The 22,145-nt window shown below is 39.9% G+C and overlaps 1 protein-coding gene across 2 annotated transcripts; it reads left to right on the top strand.

Moving 5' to 3' along the window:
- The first annotated feature begins 7,290 nt into the window (after positions 1–7,290).
- Positions 7,291–21,907, top strand: LOC145440774 (uncharacterized). Of its 2 annotated transcripts, XR_013915609.1 has the most exons (9): positions 7,292–7,513; positions 8,372–8,480; positions 11,805–11,893; positions 14,151–14,284; positions 15,118–15,216; positions 17,508–17,590; positions 17,663–17,698; positions 18,728–18,855; positions 21,506–21,907. XR_013915609.1 is itself a non-coding variant. In XM_080318520.1 (8 exons), exons 1-8 carry the CDS (start codon positions 7,361–7,363, stop codon positions 18,796–18,798), a joined length of 774 nt encoding a protein of 257 aa, XP_080174646.1. In that variant the 5' UTR covers positions 7,291–7,360; the 3' UTR covers positions 18,799–18,855. The 2 variants fall into 2 exon arrangements, 1 of the variants encoding a protein (XP_080174646.1); XM_080318520.1 differs by lacking the exon at positions 21,506–21,907 and having other exon boundaries at positions 7,291–7,513.
- The last annotated feature ends 238 nt before the right edge of the window (positions 21,908–22,145 follow it).

Genomic DNA, 22,145 nt, shown 5'->3' with positions numbered 1-22,145 from the left:
ACATAGGCTAAGCAAAAGTATCTCCCAAATCGTTGGAATATATATCGCATTAACACGGCGTCGGTGACACGGACGTATCATTCATGTCCGCCCGACCCGTAAACAAGAACGAGATAAAGAGGTCGTGCGACAATACAACTTATTATTTTGATTGTATTACTACAATGAATGATGGGATTCTTTTCATGGCGACGCGGCGATGATATAATTCGATACGTAGCCTTGTATTGTGTAAAGATATGCTGCTTCCGTGCGATTCTGTAGCGACATCGTGCGTTAGAGACTTCGAATAGTATTATGGCGTCCGACTAAGTATGAACGGATAAATAAAATGATCGAATTTCACGCTTTAAACGCACTATAAATAATAAATAGATATAACTGGTTTATATGTAATATTTTCCGTCGAAAGAATCAGCATATAGTAAATTGTAGTCAATGATATATATACAATGATTGGAAACTGCCACGCCCCCTAACGCTGTAAGGTTTACTCCCGCCGAAATCAGCGTGTGCGCGGATAAGGTTGACTGCATACACTTCATTGAGTAATGTTGACCGTGGTCGAGTACTGCTATCACCTTTGCTGGCAGTTATTCCACTGTTTTTTCGTTTGTTGGTTGATTGTTAACAGGTTTTGCGAGCATAGTGAGACAGTACTGCATACTAAGGTCTAATCAAACTTCCGCCAATGCGCAATATTCAGGTACTGACTAGCTGCTTAGGTTTTTGCACCTGTGGATAAGCGTAAAAAAGCTTGGAAAATTAGGACAGATTGAGATTCGAACATTTGTAAGCATCAATTACGCCATCTGATATCTTGAAAGCGAAACTGATTAAGATGCTTTTGTGAGTAATCTTATTGCTGGTGGGTGGCCAACCTGAAAATTCGATGAGACCCATTTAACAGAAAGCAATTTTATTGAAGGCTACTATAATATTTATAACTCTTTTTTCTCACTAATAGTTGATTGATGAATAGTTGGTTGCGTCAGATGTGAGATAGTGTTGCATACCAGGGTGTGCTAAAACCTCTGCCAATGCGCATTTGTTCAAAGTTCCAGCAAAACGTTTTTGCACTGGCGCCAAATATGAATCGGCGGAAAACCTTCGAGAAATTTATAAGGAGCATGCGTTAAGATCGTGGCTGGATCAATTGTACAAAAAAAGACGATTTAAAGATTTGCGAACTTCATTCGCGTCATCTGATTTGTTGAAAGGCGAGGAAATTCTATTGATTCTATACTGTAGCCTACTCTTCATCATTGCATAAGCACTACAGAGTGGTGGGCTACCTTGACTATATATTTTGATTCCCATGGTAGTTGACTGGTAAGCTGATAAAACGAGTTTCGTTTTAATGTCTAATGGATTTGCTCTTGCGTATAGGCCACAAATCGATCAATTTGCAAATTGGAGCAATTCCAACCTTAAATTTGCCTGTAAATTGGCTAGATTGTGTTCTCATGACTTTATAGCTGTGTCGAAAACTTCATCGCGAATATTTCAGCAATACTGTTGTTTCATGTGTCTAACTACTTCTGATTTTTTGCATTTTCAGTGAAAGAGAATATTGTATTCAGTACAACGAAAGACGGAATGGTAGGATTCGTTGATCTTGGGGAGTTGAGACCTGTAGAATGTAGATGATGATGAACCAGCTACACACGCTCTTCAAGTTTATGCCAGTGGCCTGGTAACGTCTGTTTCCAAACCCTTGGCATACTGCGCAACAAAGTCGGTGGCTTCATTTCGACTTTCGAGTAGGCCTATATTCTGGAAATGTGTCGGCATCTTGGTGGATTGTGGATTTCGGGTAGCTGCGTTTGTTGCTGATGGACTCAGTGCAAATCCCAAGATGTTCCAAGAGCGTACGCAACAACCTCTACGCCAGCCGCACTGGTGGTACGAAACTTCTCAACAAGGATGGTAAAATTATTCGATGGCGGCATTTTACGGCTTTTTGAACTGACGGAATTGAGATGCGGCAAATTGACGGATGCACATTTTCGTATGCAAAGCTTGGCAAAGATGCGGGAGATTTTTGCAGCTCAGCTTCTGTCTGATAGTGTTGCGCGTATTATGCGAGCAGGAGAGGTGACGGTAAAGAAGCTTCTGCATGGTTTGCAGGTATTTACAAGTGGTTCGACATTATGAATACATCAACCAAGTTCAGCTACAACGCCGACTTGAAGCCATATTGCAGTCCAGACGATTCACGCTTGGACTGGCTGGAAAATGATTTCTTGCCTAAAATGCGAAAATGGATAGATTCTTGTGCTGAAGGAACAGCAACTTGGAAAACCAAAAAATTCTTGAGTCTCGATAACCATTTATGCATTTAATAACCATGGACAGGTACGGTCAAATAGCCGAATCCTTATTCTGCACTACAGATATTAATGAATTTTGTGACACCTTGATATCATGTAAACTTACGGAAAAAGAATGTTCCCCATCCTACCAATGATTCGGGCAAGAGCAAGCAAAGATGGACAAACAGCTAAACAAGGCAGATTTCATCAAGAGTAGATACGGCATCGTATTTGGCCATTCTTTAGCCAACGAAAGCGAGTGTACTGCTGCATTATTAAGGACATCATCCAAATACTTTTCCCAAGTTGAAGATGACAAAATTTGATATCTAGCACTGTTATTGCTTAACAAATCACGCATAAACTGTTTTTGTTGTCCACCTGGTTATTTTTGCATTGGTCTAGTTCTGTACAGTTGCATATTAATGTTACTTTTTTCAAATGCCTGCATCATTATTTCGGTCATATACACATGAATTAGGGATTTGAGGATAAAATTATGTATTCGTAAATGTTCTATCTGTGAAGTGTATGTATCTTCCTCATTTCTTTACATAACATGATGGAATCCTGAAAATTCAATTCTGTATTGTAAGGCATCGAGATTTTGTGGAATGATCATGGATAGGTGACTTTTTTCAGAGGTGGGTGATGTATGCAGCGTTGCTACTGAAGTAGTTGAACTATTGCTACAATGATTTACTCAGGTTCAAATAGAAGTAGCGAAAATATAAATGTGTAGAGTACTTTTAAAAAGTTCTAAAAGTAGATTTGGTTGTTCGCTCGGAGTCAGTTGGAAATAGTCACTTTTGAAATTGCAGGGTTCAAGCTTAGTGACTGCCGCAAAATGGCCATTGAATATGTGCGTGCTATTTTCAAAAACCTTCAAAACTCGGGAGATCTAGATATCCCCGGAAAAAAACAAGTTGTGATGTTTTTGTTTGGTGAGTAGTATGAAAACACAATCACCTGCGGAAGTAGGCAAACCTACTCGAGTACTCAAAATAACTAGAATTACTCCTTTAAAAACTACGTCTGCTTGATATTTAATTATATATGATGGTATTGATGTAGGAATGTGATGGAAAAGCGACACCTCAAGTTGGAATGAAGGTTGTGTCACTTGCAACAAAGGTTGAACGTCCGCGACTGTGTGAACATAAGCCTCGTTGGTCGTCACAAGGCTACATCACGGGGATTGCGTATAATTGCGAGTCGTCAATGTGTGAATTGGATTTACGATACGCGCATGACGCGCGAAATTTATCTTGTAAACTAGGTGTACGACTGTACGAAGTAGGCCTACGTGTACAACGTTTATATGGCAGCGGTCCGCTAGCATAATCAGAAGAAAAATGCCAGACGCGAGAAAGAAATGCGCTTTTAAAGCTATTTAACACGTCAACGCTAATTGCCACTGATAAATATACCCAACAAATTATATATCATCGCTAGTTCCTCAAAGAAGTATTGCTGAGGAAGCCTTTGTTTACAGCACAACTGTGTATGCGATGAAGCGTGACCAGGAACACGCTGAAACGCAGAGCTCACGGTAGTTTCCAATCATTGTATATATATCATTGATTGTAGTCAAAGGTCAAAATATAGGTGAGTATAAGACTTAAAATTAATCAATGAGCAGACGCGACTACAGATTTTACATTATTTCTATACTGATATTGGTTGATTCAGTTTATTATTAACAATTTTATGAGATCAATGTACCACAAGATTGCGACTCAATGAAAAGATGGGAGGGTGTCCAGATGACTTGTGTGATGCAGTTGATGTCTCTGAAGCAAAGATGATCATTGATTTCGATTGAAAGGAAAAACGCATTTGGCCAGATGCGGATTAAATTTGTTTGAAGCAGAATTTCGTTATGGACCATTCGAGTACTTATTCCCGGATCTTTCATTCTATATTTCCACTGGTAGTAATTTTACGTCTGTTGGAAATTGCTAATTCTTCGTCAGCTATAAATTTACAGTAATACATATACTTCTACTTGAGCAGCAAGGCTGACTCCTTTGACCACCTCTGCTGTAGTTTCAATGTAGATTTTTCATAATCATCAATTATTTTTTATCATATTGCCGATTAAAGACGGACAAGATTCTTTATTCGTTCAATGTAATGACACTAATATTCGGAGCAGACTATTGCAGCGATACGAACACACTCGTTACGCAGTTAAAGGGTCATGAATGTTTATATAGCTCAGTGGTCATGAACGGCCTAGAAAGTGTCTGTAGTCGCAGAATTGACTTGAACTTGTCCTTATGTATAATAAAATTGTAAGTCATCATCGAATTATTATGACGTATCAAACATATTAAACGTCATAATGTCTGATATCACTCCGGTGTTAAATATGTTTAACGCGTCACGACATATCGGCTTCATTGCAGAGTACAAAATGTCCACGAACTTTGCTCAGTTTTCACTTATATTATTCGTAATTGTTGGAAATGTCCGGTTTTGCAGTACTGTAAAATCTAATAGGGGTGAAACCTGAAATGAAATGCTTGACTAGCTTTCAAATTCCGCCAGGTGATGCCGAAGACGCGTAATTCTTCAAACAAAATTCAAGCGACGCTGCAGTGGCTGCACATTTTCCTCTTGTGCGGTGCTGGGTGCTCCGTGACGGTGGGGCAGCAGATTATCCACTATTGGGTACGGAATTTTAGCAAATATTCATGTTGTTTGCCACGCTGGCACTGTTTGGACATGCGACTTTCGTCAACCATCATAATGAAAATTCGGTTTCAGCACATTAGATCAGTGACAACTTGACAATTGCTGCTTGCTCGTTACGGGTAGGCCTATACGTAAGGAAGTATTTGAGGTTGTTCGAAAATTAACTTACAGTAAGCATGTTTGTGTCCTATGTTGAATCGTTATCTTGCATTGAATAGAATTATAAGGCCGTGGGTCACTATCTGCTGCCCATTGCAAAAGCCGGTTTGTAATAGGCTACCCTGCACACTGATGTCCCATATTAGGCTATAGAAGGGGTCACCAACCCGGTGCCGGCGGGCACCAGGTAACCCGCGAGGACTGACTTGATGAGTAGCCCGCGAGCCCATTCTGAAAATAGGTGGAATAGCACCATTTACTAATATTCGTCAGATTATTACCAGCGAGCTTTTATATATATAGATTGATTGATTCAGCTATTCTTGTTTAAAACACACTAACATGTAACTTACATATATAAACACTTAAAAATATCTTCAATTACAATTAGTAATATATAGATGTATGTTATAGAATCACCAGAAATTCAAGATACGGCGCATTGCCTATACAGGCGACATGACGGAATGCCGTTCACGGTCTTCTTGAAATGGTGGAGAGTTCCCTTACGATAGCTCGACGACCAGGACATTGCCGAAGTAGTAAACAATATTACTATTCGGAGTCAGATAGCCGTGATGTACTAGCAGATTTTCAATATCTGTATACCCATTACGTATTGCATCTTTTGGCACAGCTTGTTTCTATTACACTCAACGCAGTTTAATATACCATGTTTCTAACTTTCTGTAATCGTTGCTGCTGTCCAGTATAATGAAATCTTGTCATTTCTGGATGCTGAACAGTGGGAGATTGAAATTGTAACACTGCAAAATAACCCCCACCTCAGTCTGCAGCAAACCTTTGGTGCATTGTTGATACGGAAAAGTACAGTGGTGTATGCGCAGCAGCTATGAAGGTTGCAAGCGTCTATCGTTCAACTTATCGTTGTGAATCAGCCTTTTCGGATATGAACTTCATCAAAAACAAACACAAAACACGATTAATTAATGCACATCTGGAACACTAGCTCAGAATTGCAGTGTCAAGTTAAATACTAGAGTACAGCGCACTAGTTGATATCATACAATGCCAGGCTTCCCACTGACTGCTCCTGCTATAGAAACAGATAACATGATGTCCAGTCATGCCCAGTGCTATAAATATCAAAGCGGAAATTCAGTGTGGTACGGGTAAACGGCGGGAGTAAATAGTAGCCCGCCGCTTCAATCATTACGCAAAAGTAGCCCGCCGCTTCAATCATTACGCAAAAGTAGCCCTCGGTTACAAAAAGGTTGGTCACCCCTGGGCTATAGGCTACTAGTCATGCTTTCCCTTTGTTGTGCATATGAATTCCACCAGAGCTGGATCGTTGTGGCATATTTGTACTTTTTGATGCTTCTAAGCTTGCTTCTCTATGACCAAAGTTAGTTTGGTTCGTAATCGAGCCACTGTTGTGGAACAGTGCCCCTATGGAATCTCGGTTCATTTTTTAAAATAAATCCTGCTTGGTGAGAGCGTTTCTGCATAGAATAATTGAGTCATTGAACGGAAAGTTCTGCGTGACGTTGCCACCAATTCCACGCTGCGAATTCAGTGAACTTCTGTATATTTACCTTGACGACCCTATGTACCAAAGCTGAATTTGTGACAACGTCAGACTCAATTTTCCGTTATATTACTTGATCTACGCAAGAAACCTTATTGTCACATGCAATTTAGGCTACAGAAAGAAAATCTGAAGATCTGAATATATGATTGAATCATAAAATCCATATTGAAATGAACCTGAATATTTTCGGATGACACTCGGGATGGGTAATTGTCGGCAAGTAGTAGAGAACCGGAAAAAACATTGTATATCAACAATGGTATCACAAAATATTTGATAACGATTCACCCCGACGAGTATCAACGAAAATTTTTTGAGTCATTTCAATATAAATTCATCATTCAATCGTATATTTGAGCTTTGTACCTCAAAGATGCTCTTCAGATCTTCCTTCTGCAGCCTAATTTAAGCATAATCCGACTGTTAAAACTTAATCCCGTTTATTACGCCTATATAAGGATATTTCGAATATTGAAGATGAGTTGGCACTAGTTTACGACAAATTTGGTACATGGGGATTTCAGGCACTTGACAACCCCTCTCTGGAGTCAATATATCTTTATTGTAAGCTTGTGCTGCAGTTTACATTTGTATCGTCAGGTGGCAATAAGCTGTAAAAACATTTGTAATCACTATGCATGGTGTGCCTGTGAGTTTGACGACGCAGCAAAGCGCCGACAAGGACGAACTTTTCGTCTGCCCGTATGACCCAGTGCACATAATCTCAGCGAAGAGATTCGTACCTCACATCATGAAATGTAAAAAGAACTTCCCGAACGTACATCTGGTGAGTAGAGCTTTCCGCGAATTGGGGTTTATACCGTTGCTTAACAACTAATTGACAAGACATGCCTTGATGGCGCACTACCGATGGATGCCGTTTTTAATATAGTTTTAGAAGTCAATATTTGATGCCCGAGCCCTATTTATACTTAAAGGGGGGCTTCATTTGTTTGAGAAAGTTTCGAAACGTAGTTCTAATTGATGAGTTATGTTGCTCAGTCATAGGATCAATCGCCACAAGCTTTTGACATTGACACTGCTTCAGTGCCTAATTTTACCTCAAAAATCAGTAATTTCCTTGTAACTTTTTTCTGTCAATTTTCAAGTTCTATGGAAGTAGGATAGAAACGTGTTGCTTCTGCAAAGTTCAAGCCCTGAAGTAGTTTTCTAGTGTAAGTGGTTATCAAGATGTAACGAAATCATCTAGTTTTGGCTCATCCCATGTAAATTCACGACCACTAGGGGTGCATGAACCCAAATTATGATAAAATTTGTTTATTTGCTATTTGGCCTCACATATCAAGGCCCTTTTTTGAAATTTGAAATTTTCCATTCCTCACTTCACCCTAATGGGCATACTGGGTCAACCAATAGGCTAATATTCTGGTTTATTTCAACATGTATACACGTGCATTGTGCACGTCGCCTGTACTGTATTTCATGGTTGACAAAAGAATTCTCTCTCTCTTCTGTGAGTCTAAGAGTTTCTTAGTAAGAATCTCTTGAATGTGCAACATTTCAGAAAGAATTGACACATTAAATCCAAAATGAAACTGATCTGGCTGCATCGGAATGAAATCTGATGTAATGCGATGGTTAATATTTGATAGGATTTTATAACTGACATCTTCCCGAATTTCAGGACACCTGCCCGTTCAACGCCAGGCACCTGTTCAGACCGGCAGAAATGAGACATCATATCAGTATATGTCCCGACCGCTTTTTCGTTGAACTTGACCAATACGGCAAAGGTAATCTGATTAATATATGATTTACGATCTGCACTGAGGATATTTTAATTCAATTCTAGGAAGATGACATTGCCTCATTTTTTTAAAATAATACTTCTCACCCTAGATATAATCACTGGTAGTCTATGCTGGGCTCTGTTCGATCATATATTCATTGTATTGTATCATTATGATTACGTTTGGTTACGGTTTCTGTTTTCGTATCAAGGTCAAAATTACCAGGGTTATAATCAAGTCACAAGGCTCCAAGTCGCAAGTCAATCCCACTTTTACAGTTTTGACTCGAGTCAAGTTGAGTCATTTTCAATTCACCACCGAGTCAGTGAGCAGAGGGTCGAGTCCGAGTCATGGTATGATGACTCGAGTCTGAGTCCAAGTCATCGTGTTGACTGCTCAGTTTCCAGTTAAAGACTTGGTAAACACAATTTTTATAACTTTGTTTGGTGATATCGAATGGTTCGCATTTATAATATAGGCCTACTAATTTTCCTCACTTTTAGCAGTTTCTGGTCGCATTTTCAAGTACCAGTACCAATAGCCGAAATCCCAATAGTGTGGTTACTTTACTTTTCTTCGAAATTACAATGAAATGTTGTGTTGGCCGTCTGAGTCTCGAGTCACATGACTTGGTTCGAGACATGCGCCATGACTTGAGTCCAAGTCGAGTCAATACACAGATTGACTCAAAGAGTCGTCAGAAAATCGTGACTCGAGTCATTACAACCCTGAATATTACCCAGCTAGTTGTAAAACTAGAAAATTTTCAGCCTTTCCAAATTAGATTACAATTAGAATTATGGCTACACGTTTTTTGCAAATTACACTACAATTATAATTATGGCCACACAATTTTTTTTCCAAATAGGTTAGAATTAAAATTAGTGAATTCACGCAAACCCGGAAATTGAGTCAAGCTCACTCAATCAGAAATCTGATTCCATTCTCAAGCATGAAAATATCAATTCTCTTGTAACATTTTTAGGAAATTAATTGAAAATTACTGCCGTCGAGAAATTTTGGATTTGAATGAATGAGTATTTACGGTGTCCAATTCTTTAATTATTTATTATACTGTAAATACAATTTTATTCAAATCCAAATTTTGCGACGGCAATAACTGGTTGGAACTGAGCCAAATTTGGTAAACATCCTTTCTATAGACAACCTAACAATTCCATGGTATGAACAGAAAATTTTGAAATTATTTTCATTTATAATATATATTGAATGGAAAACTTTCTTCTGTAGTGATACAGCTACCGGTTGGAATTGAACCAAATTTGGTGAACATCATTTCTATAGACAGCCTAACAATTTCATGGGGTGAACAGAAAATTTTGAAATTTTTTTCATTTATTTCTATATATTAAATAAAGGCTATAACTTTCTTCACATGTAGCAATGTAGGGCGTGTAGGCCTAAATTAGGTGACCCAACAATTCTATCAAGTAGCCAGTTCAATTTGAGAAAAAAAGTTATTTTGAACACCCCTAGTGTGAAGACATTTTTCATTTTCTTGCTTATCAGAATTAACTCATATTTGATATGAACGGAACTTACTCAATTTCCAAGTTTTCGCGAAATTACTACCGTAATCGTAATCTATTATAGGAAAAACTGTAGCTACAATTCTAATTCTTTTCTAATTTGTAAAAATATCTGTGAAGCCAGCCTATAATTCTAATTTAATTTAAAAATGCTGAAAATATCTGGTTGTCCAACTCAAGTTTCAACTGCATCTCCATTAGGGTTGTTCAAGAATAACTTTCACACCAAATTTGACTGAATTCCAATGAGTACAAACCGCGGCAGGGCCAATTGAAATTTTAAATTTCAGCAGGTTTGTAATGACTCGAGTCATATTTTTGGTGACTCGACTTAACTCGAGTCATTTTCTCAAATGCGCAAAATGACTCGACTCTGGTCGATTTTCGTATTGACTCGACTTGTACCGGAGTCATGCACAACCAAGTCATGTGACTCGAGACTAGGACGACCAAGACAGACTTTTTGTTGTAACTTCGAAGAACAGTAAAGTTACTGCATCATTGGTATTTTCTCTATCAATCTTGACACTTGAAAATAGGGCCAGAAACTTTTAAAACTGATGAAAAATATTAGTTATGAACGCGAGCCATTCTATATCACTCGAACAGAACTCAAAAAGTGGGTTGAACCGGATTCAACTGCAAACTGATCAGTAGGGCAATTTTTTTTGACATGTCAAAAAAAGTCAAAATTAGGTCAAAATTGTAGCGTTAGGTCAAAATTTGTCAAAATTGTTTACAAAGTCAAACATTTTTTGACCTCTGCATTTCGTTTGTATCGTAGATTTTGCGCTGTCGGTGAACTTATCATTTGATATTTTACAGCTTGTAGCCTACTTTATAGGTCTACCGATGTAAACGGACCATCGTCTGCTCATTGTGAATCATAAATGGTCAAATGAAACAAATAGTAACATGATTTTATGGTCAACGTACCGCAATATCCTAGCTGAAGCAAGACTGCTTGGACATTGCAAGGTTCTTATATCAAGAAGCGCAAGCTGAAAAATTGTGATATAGACAACATTGTCAGAATGAAGCATCACGGTTTGTCACCAGCAGTGTGCACACAGCTTGAGTGTTGTCAGCCAACAAATGCTGCTGTTGAACGTTCTTTCTCCGTTCTTGGCAAGCTACGTAGTTAAGGACAGACACTTTCTACCCGAGAATGTAGGAAAGGATCTTTCGTTGTACTACAACAAATTTTAATTATTTCCACCAGAATACGTTATGTAGGCTAACTACTGGAATTCTTCATAGGGCCAGATTTCGTTAAAATACTAGTTTTTCATGTAAAAATCTGTCAGTTTTTGAGCCAAAAACGTTTTTTCAGGCCATAATCTACTTTGTAAGGACAGACAGTTCCAACCAGAAATGAAGATAAGTAGTACAATTTTAACATTATATGCGAAAACACCTAATTTGCATACGTGAGGTCAAAATTTGGTCAAATTTCAGTTTTTTTAGGTCAAAAAAGGTCAAAATTCGGATTTTTTAGGTCAAAATCTTCCGTTTTTTAGGTAAAAAAAAATTGCCCTACTGATCAGTGAACATTATAACTTGGACTCGGACTCGAGTCAAAACACTATGACGCTGACTATACCCTTTACTAGCCGACTTGGACTCGGACTTGACTCGGTGTTGAATGGAAAATGACTCGGCTTGACTCGAGTCGAAACTATAAAAGCAAGATTGACTCGTGACTCGGAACCTCGTTACTTGGTTACAACCCTGAATTTCAGTACTTGTGGAAATCATCTTTTACTTGTTTCTTTAGAAATGTGCAACAAAGCGGAGTTGCTCAGCGATACTCCCGCTTCCAACCAATATCTCGACTTTGGCGATGACGAAAGCTGGGACGAGGAGGTATTTTCTGTATTTTTTGCCGTAATTAGTATGGCTTTGCCATGTTGCTTTTAGGTTGTTGGACTATTTTACGCTTGTCGAGTAGGGCTGTTCAAAAAGGATTTCAGATTCGAGTGGCTACTTTATGAGGTTGTTACGTTCCCTAAAAAGACACACACCAAATTGGGCTCAATTCCAACCGCTAAATCGGCTGTTCTCAAACTGAGGTGTGTGGAAGCATCTGAAGTAGGGCGTGAAGCTGCAGCTAATTGAAACCTTCTTAGAGCGATTTATCTCCAGCTTGTCGGTATTGGTGTATTTATCGTCTGAATTTGATATTTGAGAATTCTTTCAACAACCATGCTCCAATTAGTTATCTTTTGAGTGTCGGGATCAAGCCAAATTTGCCATATGCATCATTCTTAGACAACCTAACAATGTCATGGGTAAAATTAGATATGAAAAGCTATTTTTTGTTGATATTGAAGCGAGAGCTCCGTTTATTGCGAGCGAAGTTAGTAACTGACGAGTTAACCCATCAACATGCATGCATTGAAAAGGGACGCGGAAACATTCACAAATTGGCAATCAAATAATCACACGATCGACGAGCGCGTCTTGTAGAGCCGCTACACCATCCCCCTCCAGCGGCGGGGATCCTCAGGAACCGTAGCGAGATGGAGGATGCCTGTTGCGTTTCGATCTTCTTGCATTTTGAAGATCGCGCGGTTGCTCGATCTCACTTGGTTGCCGCGGTGGTCTGCCCCGTCTTGCAGGTTGTGCTACTTCCACTGGTTCGTTTAGATCCATATACGCCGGCTTTAGACGATCGACGGACACCACTTCCGTTCTGCCGCCCATGGATAGCGTAAATGATTTCGTCGATTTCTTCAGAACCTTGTACGGTCCGTCGTAAGGTTTGGTCAACGGTGGTCGGTGTGCATCCTTTCGAATGAACACGTATGTGCATTCTTTCAAACTTCCGGGGACTGCGGTTTTTGACGTGCCGTGTCGTGACATAGGACGTGGAAGGAGATTGCGAATCTTTTCCTGCAACGTTGGCAAATCCCGATGTGCGCTTTCTCCTGAAAAAGAAACAAAATCGCCGGGAACCGTCAATGGAGTACCGTACACAAGTTCGGCCGAAGAGGCGTCCAAATCCTCTTTGGGTGTTGTGCGGATGCCTAAAAGAACCCATGGTAGCTCATCCAGCCAGTTTGGACCAGTGAGTCTTGTCATAAGGGAACTTTTCAAATGTCTATGGAAGCGTTCCACGAGGCCGTTGGCTTGCGGGTGGAAACTAGTCGTTCTGTGTAGGATCACGCCTAGCTCAATTTAATAATTCTGTAATCGCTGGATCTCGATAGCCACATTTGATCAGCCCGCTGACCCAAATCTTGGGGGTTATCTAGATCCTCTTTTGCCAGCACTATCCGTATGTTTTCCGGCATTTGCTGTAAGAATAAGTATTTGAAAAGGGAGCAGGGGTGAAGATCTCCTAGCAGTGCGAGCATTTCGTCCATCATCTCTGTCGGTTTTCTGTCGCCAAGAGGTGACATATTTAACAGACGTGCGGCCCGCTCTGGTGGAGACATGGCGAAGGACTGTAATAACCTGCTTTTGATTGTGTTGTACTTCTCTGCCTGCGGAGGATTGTCCAATAGTTCTATCAGAAGGTTGCGTGTTCAGATCACGTCGGGGTCACCAATGAAGCGAGAGCTCCGTTTATTGCGAGCGAAGTTAGTAACTGACGAGTTAACCCATCAACATGCATGCATTGAAAAGGGACGCGGAAACATTCACAAATTGGCAATCAAATAATCACACGATCGACGAGCGCGTCTTGTAGAGCCGCTACAATATATTAAAAAAAAATTCCTCTCACAGCAATGCTTTTACTGTTGTTTGGAATTCATGCTAGTTTGGTGTGCAACGTTTTGTTAGAGAACCTAGAACATTTTTATGTATTATCCAATAAAATTGGGAATGAAAAGTTATTTTTGAACAGTCCTAGTGTAGGGGTTTGTCACAGCAGATCTTTTAGCATATCTTTTCACGTTGATATACAATGTTCTTTTCAGTTCTCTATTAGTTGCTGACGATTACCCCCCCCCCCCGACGAAAGTCAGCAAAAATATTCTTGTTCATTTCAATATCAATATATTAATCAATTGTATATTGAAGTTCTGTACCTCCAAGAGTGTCTAGAAACAGCAAACCCAACAGAAAATGGCATAGTATTTTCACCGCACATGACGGTTGTTACCCTACGGAGCAGATCGAGAGAAATCAAAGCCAACGAAACGTCAACATGGACTCTCTGGACGGCGGCTTTCCACACAGTGTCAGATCGTCGAATCCCAGAGTGGAGGCTGTCGGCAGAATAAAGGGCCAACTGAAGGAACAGCTAAGGTAGTATAACTGCTGGCAGCCATGCTATCGTGTTTTACTCGCCAGTTTATAAATTTTGTGAGGTTACCTAAAAAAACGATGTACTCCATATTTGGCTCAATTCCAACCCATACAAGCATTAATATCGAACGTGAATGCTTAGATTTTTTCAATTTTAGTTTTCCTGGCTTCCACCATGCAATAGTTAACTCGTCCGAAAAACAATGCAAAAAAAATTTGACTCAATTCTGACCGTAGAGTGGTGAACTTTAGATTGGAAAAACATGATATTTTTGGTGTCTAATTCCATAATTAACAATAATGGGAGAATTTCCCGCCTTAGATAGCCTACTGTTTTTATATTTTTCTGCACTCTAAATTCGGCTTCATTCCAACCAGTAGAAACGAAGTTATTGGGAGCAGGAAATTTCGTATTGGAAAAGACTAGTATCGGTAGGCTATTTACGGTGGGAAAGTCATTAAATATTGATTTTAGAACTAGAGATACTATTATTTGAAATATAAAATTTTGTTCTCTAGTAACTTGTGCCGTTTAGAATGGAGCCAAATTTGATGTGTATCATTTTTTCGAAAACTCGACAGAAATTCATGAAGTTGCCTGTGAAATGTGTTTAAAATATTTTTATATAGTTTGAAATTTTCTATGTCTAATAGCTTAGTGTCTACAGATTGGCACTGAGCCTGATTTTATAATTTCATCAACTGTCCAGTAGGCTAACAGTATATAAAGTAAAAGATACTTTTGAACAACCCTAACGCCAGGTATGCCAACCGTTTTGTCTTGCAATCTGCAGTGGTTAAAACCTCGCGTGACAGATACATTGTGTTCTCAGGCGGGCTACTGATGCGCAGGTGCTTCCGTCTCGTCGGCCAGCCTACAGTGTCAACATGGTGTCGGAATACAGCGGAGCGGTTGGCGCCAGGGGAGCAAGGTAAGTTGCCCCAACTATTTCCAATTTTCTGATATTGCGTCAGTAGATATTTCGGAGTATTCGTAGACTGAAATCCAGGGTCGCAACCAAGTCGCAAGGCTCCGAGTCAGAAGTCAATCTCACTTTTGTAGTTTTGACTCGAGTCAAGTCGAGTCATTTTCAATTCGCCACCGAGTCGAGTCCGGGTTCAAGTCATCGATCAGAGGGTCGAGTCAAAGTCATTATTGTGTTGACTGCTCAGTTCCCAGTTGAAGTCTCGTTGAAGTCACTTTTTATAACTCTGCTTGGTGATATCGAATGGTTAGCATTTACAATGTAATCATTTTCCTCACTTTTAGTAGTTTCTGGTCGCATTTTCATGTACCATTACCAATAGGGTGGTTACTTAACTATTCTTTGAAATTACAATGAAATGCTAGTCTTGGCCGTCTGAGTCTCGAGTCATATGCGCAATGACTCGAGTCCAAGTCAAGTCGAGCCATTTCCGTATTTTGAGAAAATGACTCGAGTCAAATCGAGTCATCAGAAAATCGTGACTCGAGTCATTACAACCCTGCTAAACTCGCATTCCATCAAGATCTATAGGCATACAGTGATATTTTGGTTCCGATATTTCTTCCCAACGTGGAAGACTGTGAACCTCGCGCGGTCATATCGCAGCATAATTATGAAACGTGTCGTGCAGAATATACTTGTGTCAGTGGGAATGGCAATTTATGTGAAGTCGTGATCAGCCGACTGCATTGTCGCAAAGCACAATGAAATAGTCGGGGACTTAAAATAGCAAATCATGTTTTTGTGACGGCATTATGTTCATTCTAGGGGAATAAAACCAGCATATTTCGACTTCCGACATCATGCATACCAATGTGACAACATAGTGGTGCTGGAATACCAGATTGATTTAATCGGTCAGCTGATAATATCGAGTCGATTTCATACCTTGAAGGAGAGATTGGTGTGGGCCATTAGAGATAAAAAATAATCGACACTCATTGTGATATGGTAGTTGAGACCAGTGTTGGGATGACTCGAGTCAGACTCGAGTCACCTTTTTCGTATGACTTGACTTGACTCGAGTCACTTTGCTAAAATGACTTGACTTGACTCTGTGTATCAGAAATGCGCATTGACTCGTGACTCGGAGCAAAATTCACGAGTCAATTTCAAGTCATCAAGCAATCGATGTCGATAAAACCAGTCCATCTTTCACATGCTCGGATTTTTCGCGAAACGCTGGTGTAACCCGTGAAAGCGACCAATCATTCGATGATCGTGCGTTTTACTGAACCTCCATTGTTCTCTCACAAATAAATTAACCACAAATGAAGTAATCGAAGCATACAGCTTACGCTGTCGTAAACTAGTATAGTAGAATATTCTAATAGCAAAATGTATATTTCGGTTCTCTGTTCTTATACCTTAACCAAACCACTTGTTTTATTGAAATTGAATTCGAATATAGGTTATATAGTCCTCAACCATTGACGCAGGCTCGAATTGTATCATATCTATTTGTAAATGGGTAATGTATTACATCTTACTAATTCTTTTCTCTGGTCTCTATTTTGACGGGTAACTAAAATGAGGCTATATATGTGAGCGATACAGCGCCTTCTTGCTCGTATATTTACCTCTATATTCGTTCATCGGTTCAGAATCAATGACCACGCAAGCTGTATTTCAGACAGCGAACAAAATGCAATGACGTAGCATGCCTCATAGTTCGAAAAGGGAACTTGACTTGAATTGTTACTTGACTCGTGACTTGACGTGACTTGACAGTGGTCACCTCGACTTGACTCGAGTCACCTCCAAAAATCGAGTGACTTGACTTGACTCGAGTCACCTTCGAAAATGTATTGACTTGACTTGACTCGAGTCAAACTCTGCCATGACTCGAAATGACTCGTGACTCGAAGGTAGTGACTTGATCCCAACACTGGTTGAGACTCGAATAAGTCTATTCTGTGGCTGCTACAATGGGAAAATTGAAGACTTCTTATCACTTACTCTAAGTGCTGGTTGCAGCCTTTCTAATCTATTTCATGTCGAAGCATAGCAGGGGCTGTAAAGCTGTTCAGATACATGTTTCGTAGTTTTCCATATGCACCTTCAGCCAGATGCCATATCTTCTGCAACATCCGGTGAATATATTGAGATTATCGACTTGATATTATCCGTGTTCTAATTCGAATTCTAATCGAAGAGTAATACTTTATTCTGAATTGAGTCGAGATGTACGTCGATTTTGCCCAGCTGGTGTTAATAGTTATGGTACTTTTTTATAGGGCATCAGAGGATATGACAGCAAGGTTCTCACGGCCACGCCTCGCCGCTAATTTTTCAAATCAGCCCGGTGATGGAGCGAGTGGTGGGTGGCTTTTGTGTCTGTTTCCTACGTTGATAGACTGTGTTGTTTGAATCATAATGCTTTCTTTTAAAGGCGTTCGAGGACGGGGAAGGTTTTTTATGGCTAAAGGTAAGCGGGACAGCTCTTTTCTTTTGTTGAAGGTTTTGAGTTATTTTGGATCCTGTAGAATTGTACAGCTAGATGAGTCTGGTTGTCTGGTTGAAGCAAAATACCGCTAACGTAATAGCAATATAATCAGTGATTGTTTCTATGCTTTCATTTTAAACTAATTTCTGGTTTTCCTGCAAATACTACATGAGAACTACGTAGTGGGACACACGGTAAGCTTCCTGTACCGACATTTCCCATACTCGTGCTTATGAGAGTGAAATCTGATGCGATATCATCTGAACTTGATTTTCGTCGTATTTCATTATAATTGTGAATTGAATTCAATTTCCTGGTATTTGCGAATTCAGTAATTCTGATTCTTGTCTAATTTGGAAAAATTGTCGCTGTAATCCTAACTGTGATCTAATTTGCAAAAGTGGAAAGCCTTTTAGTGGCCGTACTCGGAAATGTGTTTTGTAATAACATCCTTGCACGCTGAGTCTTTGATTGATTGATCTAATTGGGAAAAACCGTAGCTCTAGTTTTAATTCGAATATAATTTGAAAAAAACTGTGTGGCTGTTATTCTATTTCTAATCTAATTTGGAAAAAACTATTGCCCACGTTCAAATTCATATCTAAATTAGAAAAAAAACTAGCTATACGTCTAATTCTAATCTAATTGAAAAAAACTTGAATTAATTCTAATCCACTTTGAAAAAAAAGACTGAATATAATTCATTGTCTAATTGTAATTAAATTTGGATAAACTGTAGCTCTTTTTTTTTAATCAAATTTGGACTAGATATAATTCTGATCTAATTTGTAAAAACTATGTAGCTATCGTTCTAATTCCGATGTAATTTAAAAAAGGCGTAGCTAACATTCTAATTACAATCCAATTCGGAAAAATCTTGTATTTTCTGGTAAATTTGCGAAACCTGTTCAGCTATCATTCTAATTCCAATCAAATTTGGGAAAAGCTAACGATCGTTCTAACAATAGCCCGATTTGGAATAGCTGAAAATTTGCTAGTTGACAACCTTAGTTGCAGACACCGACGCAGCCACGGAAGCTGTCGGACACGGCACCCCCATGTCGGGCAAGAACGAAGATTGACAAACAAGACTTGAGACGACTATTTTTTACAAACAAGTCAGGAGTTGTTGGCAGCGCGTAAGTGCTAGAGATGTAGCGACCACAGTTATTCTGGATCAGGATCTGATCCAAAACGGCATCAGGATCCTAAAAAATGATGGTACAGGTCTGGGGTGGCCAACCTTTTTGCCATTGACGGCCGCATTTCCACTATTGATGTATCCTACGGCCGCATTCCAGGGCATAGTCGAATTGAACTAGCTGGACGCCACATACCCATGTTAAAGTGTCTGTGTGTGGCCATTTCCGGTGGGCTCCGGACTAAGCTATTTATCATATAGGCGTTACTATAAGCACCAAAGTCGCGAGTGGTCTTGCTACGGGAATGCCCATAGCGCGAACACGAACATTTTTTCAGTTTCACAAATTAATTTCGTCATTAATATTAGTAGTTTATGTATTACTATCAAACATTTATCCTTTCTTAGCCCATGTGACCAGAATCACTGGTAAAGTTGATGGAGGGGGTGTTTTCTCAAATTTAGGGCAAGTTATAAAGAGAGAGAGTCTTTAGGGCAAGTTATATATGATGATGCGTCTTTGGAGGACCAATTGTTATTAGTCACTTTGTTGCATGCCGTTATTTCCTGACCTCCCATCGGGATTGCGAGTTTGTATTTCGATATGGGGCGAATCTGTTCTGTGGACGCTGATTGGAAAGGGCGCTACTATATATTGAAATCCGAAAATGAACCTTCATTGAATCGTGCGAAGAAAATTTCAAAATCGGTTAAGATCTCTCAAGAAATCGAGAGTCAATTCGTAAATTTAAATTGCATATCGACGGTCGCCAACACATACTAATTAAATTACGTGTCCTTCTACGGCCATATGGCCGCAGGGTGGCCACCGCTGGTACAGGTACATAGCGTCAAAGTACGCTAATTTTCAAGTCGCTTCAGTAAGGGTTAGCATATGCCCTCCTCTTTCAAAAAATTGAAAATGTCCTCCGGGAAGGCCTAAATGTCCTCCATTTTTGAAATCCATCCTCGTAGCGTTGTCTTCGCTTTGTGGTGCTTCCTACCCGGATGGGGTCTACAGAACCTGGTTAAGAACCCCTAAAATAGAAATGTCCAATCGGCGAAGAATTCGTTGGTGTTGCAGCTGTATAGCGTATTACTACCTTTATTTGCCACCGATAAGGACATGCATGAAGAGAACACACAACCTACAGCATGTAACCAACTACACGTCACGGGGGTCACAGAATGCCAATGGTAGCCATACGGACCTGATTAGATTGCCATCTAACCTACGCAACGCAAGCTACGACCTTTTGATATATCACTATTGCCCATGACAGTTTCATAGATTGTTGCGTCCGTAATATTACCAACTCCCCGTTCCGAGCCGCAAGTCCTTCTCCGATTTCATCGTATGACCCGACTCATCTACAGTCATTTTCATTTAATCACCCAGTCAATCCGAAATCGAGTCATTTTACGACAAGGTCGCACCAAACCCAATCACACTTTTCAGTCGCGAAGCAGCAACGGGTCACGTTTTATCATCATGAACTAGAAATGTGACATAATACCTGATCTCCTCCCGCATGGTAGCTTAAAGGGATGTGATAGTGATGTTGTTGAAGTTTTAGCGGTGACTTTACGTTCTTACATCTAAAAAAGATATACGGCACTTGAATATATGGTTGAATACAAGAAATTCCAAAATGCCGTCGCGGGCCGCTTGTTTGGAACCTCTGCATTATATTCTTGCTCGCATTCATAATATGGTTGAATACAAGAAATTCCAAAATGCCGTCGCGGGCCGCTTGTTTGGAACCTCTGCATTATATTCTTGCTCGCATTCATAATATCGTAATTTACCTAAGTCTTAACAGTTTCTGGCCCTATTGTGCAAGTATCAGGATTGATAGACAAAATACCAATCATGTGGTGGCTTTACTATACTTTGAAGTTGCAATGAAATGTCGGTGTTGACCGTCCTAGTCTCGAGTCACTACACAAATTGACTCGTGTCGAGTCATGTTATGTAGGCTTACCATACGTCCTCTTTTAAGAGGATTTGTCCTCTTTTTTGAAAGTGTCCTCGGAGGACGCCCTTTTGTCCTCTTTTGTGAGATTTTGTCCTCTTTTTTGAAAATTTAGGTCAGATATAGAGGAAATTGCGAGTGATATGCCGCAAAATAGCGCAGAAGTGAAGCTCCGGCGGGTATTTCGGAGGAAAAGCGGTGATTTCAGCTCTGAGCGAAATGAAGACCTTTTTTTTTTTTTTTTTTTTTTTTTTAGTCATCCACCAAGCAATGTGGAGTGAAAAACGTGTTTTTGAGCTCTGAGCGGAAGTGATGACCTTTTTTTTTTTTTTTTTTTTAGTCAACCGACTGCAAAGTGGGAAAAATTCACCGGTTTTTGGGACTTCTACTCCGGTTTTGTATCTTGCAAATTTCTGAAAAAGTGTCCTCTTTTTGCATTTTCAAAATATGGTAAGCCTATGTTATGCATTTGAAAAAATGACTCGAATCAATATTCATTACAACCCTGATTTTTAGCACAAATTGTAGAATCAGTTTTGTAGCTCGGTAATCTGACTTTATTGATTTGTAAACAGTTTCCTCCATCTCCGGATTACGAAATATGGCAATCCCTTACTTAAGTGAACTGGAAATTTAGAATCCCATCTTGATCCTGGTTTGCTCCTGTTTCAGAAAAACTTTCCTGCCCTGTTGGAATCCAAAATCATGGCTGCGTCGGTCTCTAGCGAGTGCGCCCGTTTATAGACGCACGAAAGCGCCGAACAAGCAAGGTCGATCATCAAAAGATTCACCACGCACCGCACTGGTTTAAGCGCAACATCTGAGATCGCGGCAGGCTGTGTATACTTGTGACGACCAAATCGCGAGTGTTCCGGCATCGGCTGTTTAGTGCGTTTCGTTGCCTTGCTGTTTGTGGAAATGCAGACCATTTTTACATATTCAATGTAGCCGCCTTATTTTATCATTACGTGCCTGGTTTTTTATTTTATTTCTGTGGTTGCTGGTACTCTCACTCTTCGCTGTTTTCGGTAGGTGTCGCCTGTGTCGAAGTAATGACCATTTCGTTGCTGGAGACTCCGTGTTTATTCCGAGATGCCTGTGGGTCGGGATGAGGGCTTCGCGCCACGATTCGAGTGCCGAGGTTACATGTCATTGCTGCTCGCGAGTTAATTTAGCAACGAAAATTAGTTCCGTTACTGTCTTCACTGTAGTTGAAGCTGCGAGACCTCGACTGGTCGCTAGGGCTGGGCACAATGATTCTAGTACTGAAATTACACGCTCCTCGCAAGTAAAAGGTAATTTACTAACGATA

The sequence above is a fragment of the Botryllus schlosseri genome, chromosome 6 (genome assembly GCF_051294905.1).
Source record: "Botryllus schlosseri isolate E-star chromosome 6, Bs_hap1, whole genome shotgun sequence".
NCBI classification, from domain to species: Eukaryota; Metazoa; Chordata; class Ascidiacea; order Stolidobranchia; family Styelidae; genus Botryllus; species Botryllus schlosseri.
This window is presented reverse-complemented; position numbering and strand designations above follow the sequence as displayed.

Bases quoted from the DNA above. Each gene is read 5' to 3' on its own strand.
- LOC145440774 (XM_080318520.1), top strand. From the start codon at position 7,361: ATGCATGGTGTGCCTGTGAGTTTGACGACGCAGCAAAGCGCCGACAAG. The intron at 7,514-8,371 runs GTGAGTAGAGCT...CCCGAATTTCAG, and splicing joins ACTTCCCGAACGTACATCTG to GACACCTGCCCGTTCAACGC. The intron at 14,285-15,117 runs GTAGTATAACTG...TTGTGTTCTCAG, and splicing joins CAACTGAAGGAACAGCTAAG to GCGGGCTACTGATGCGCAGG.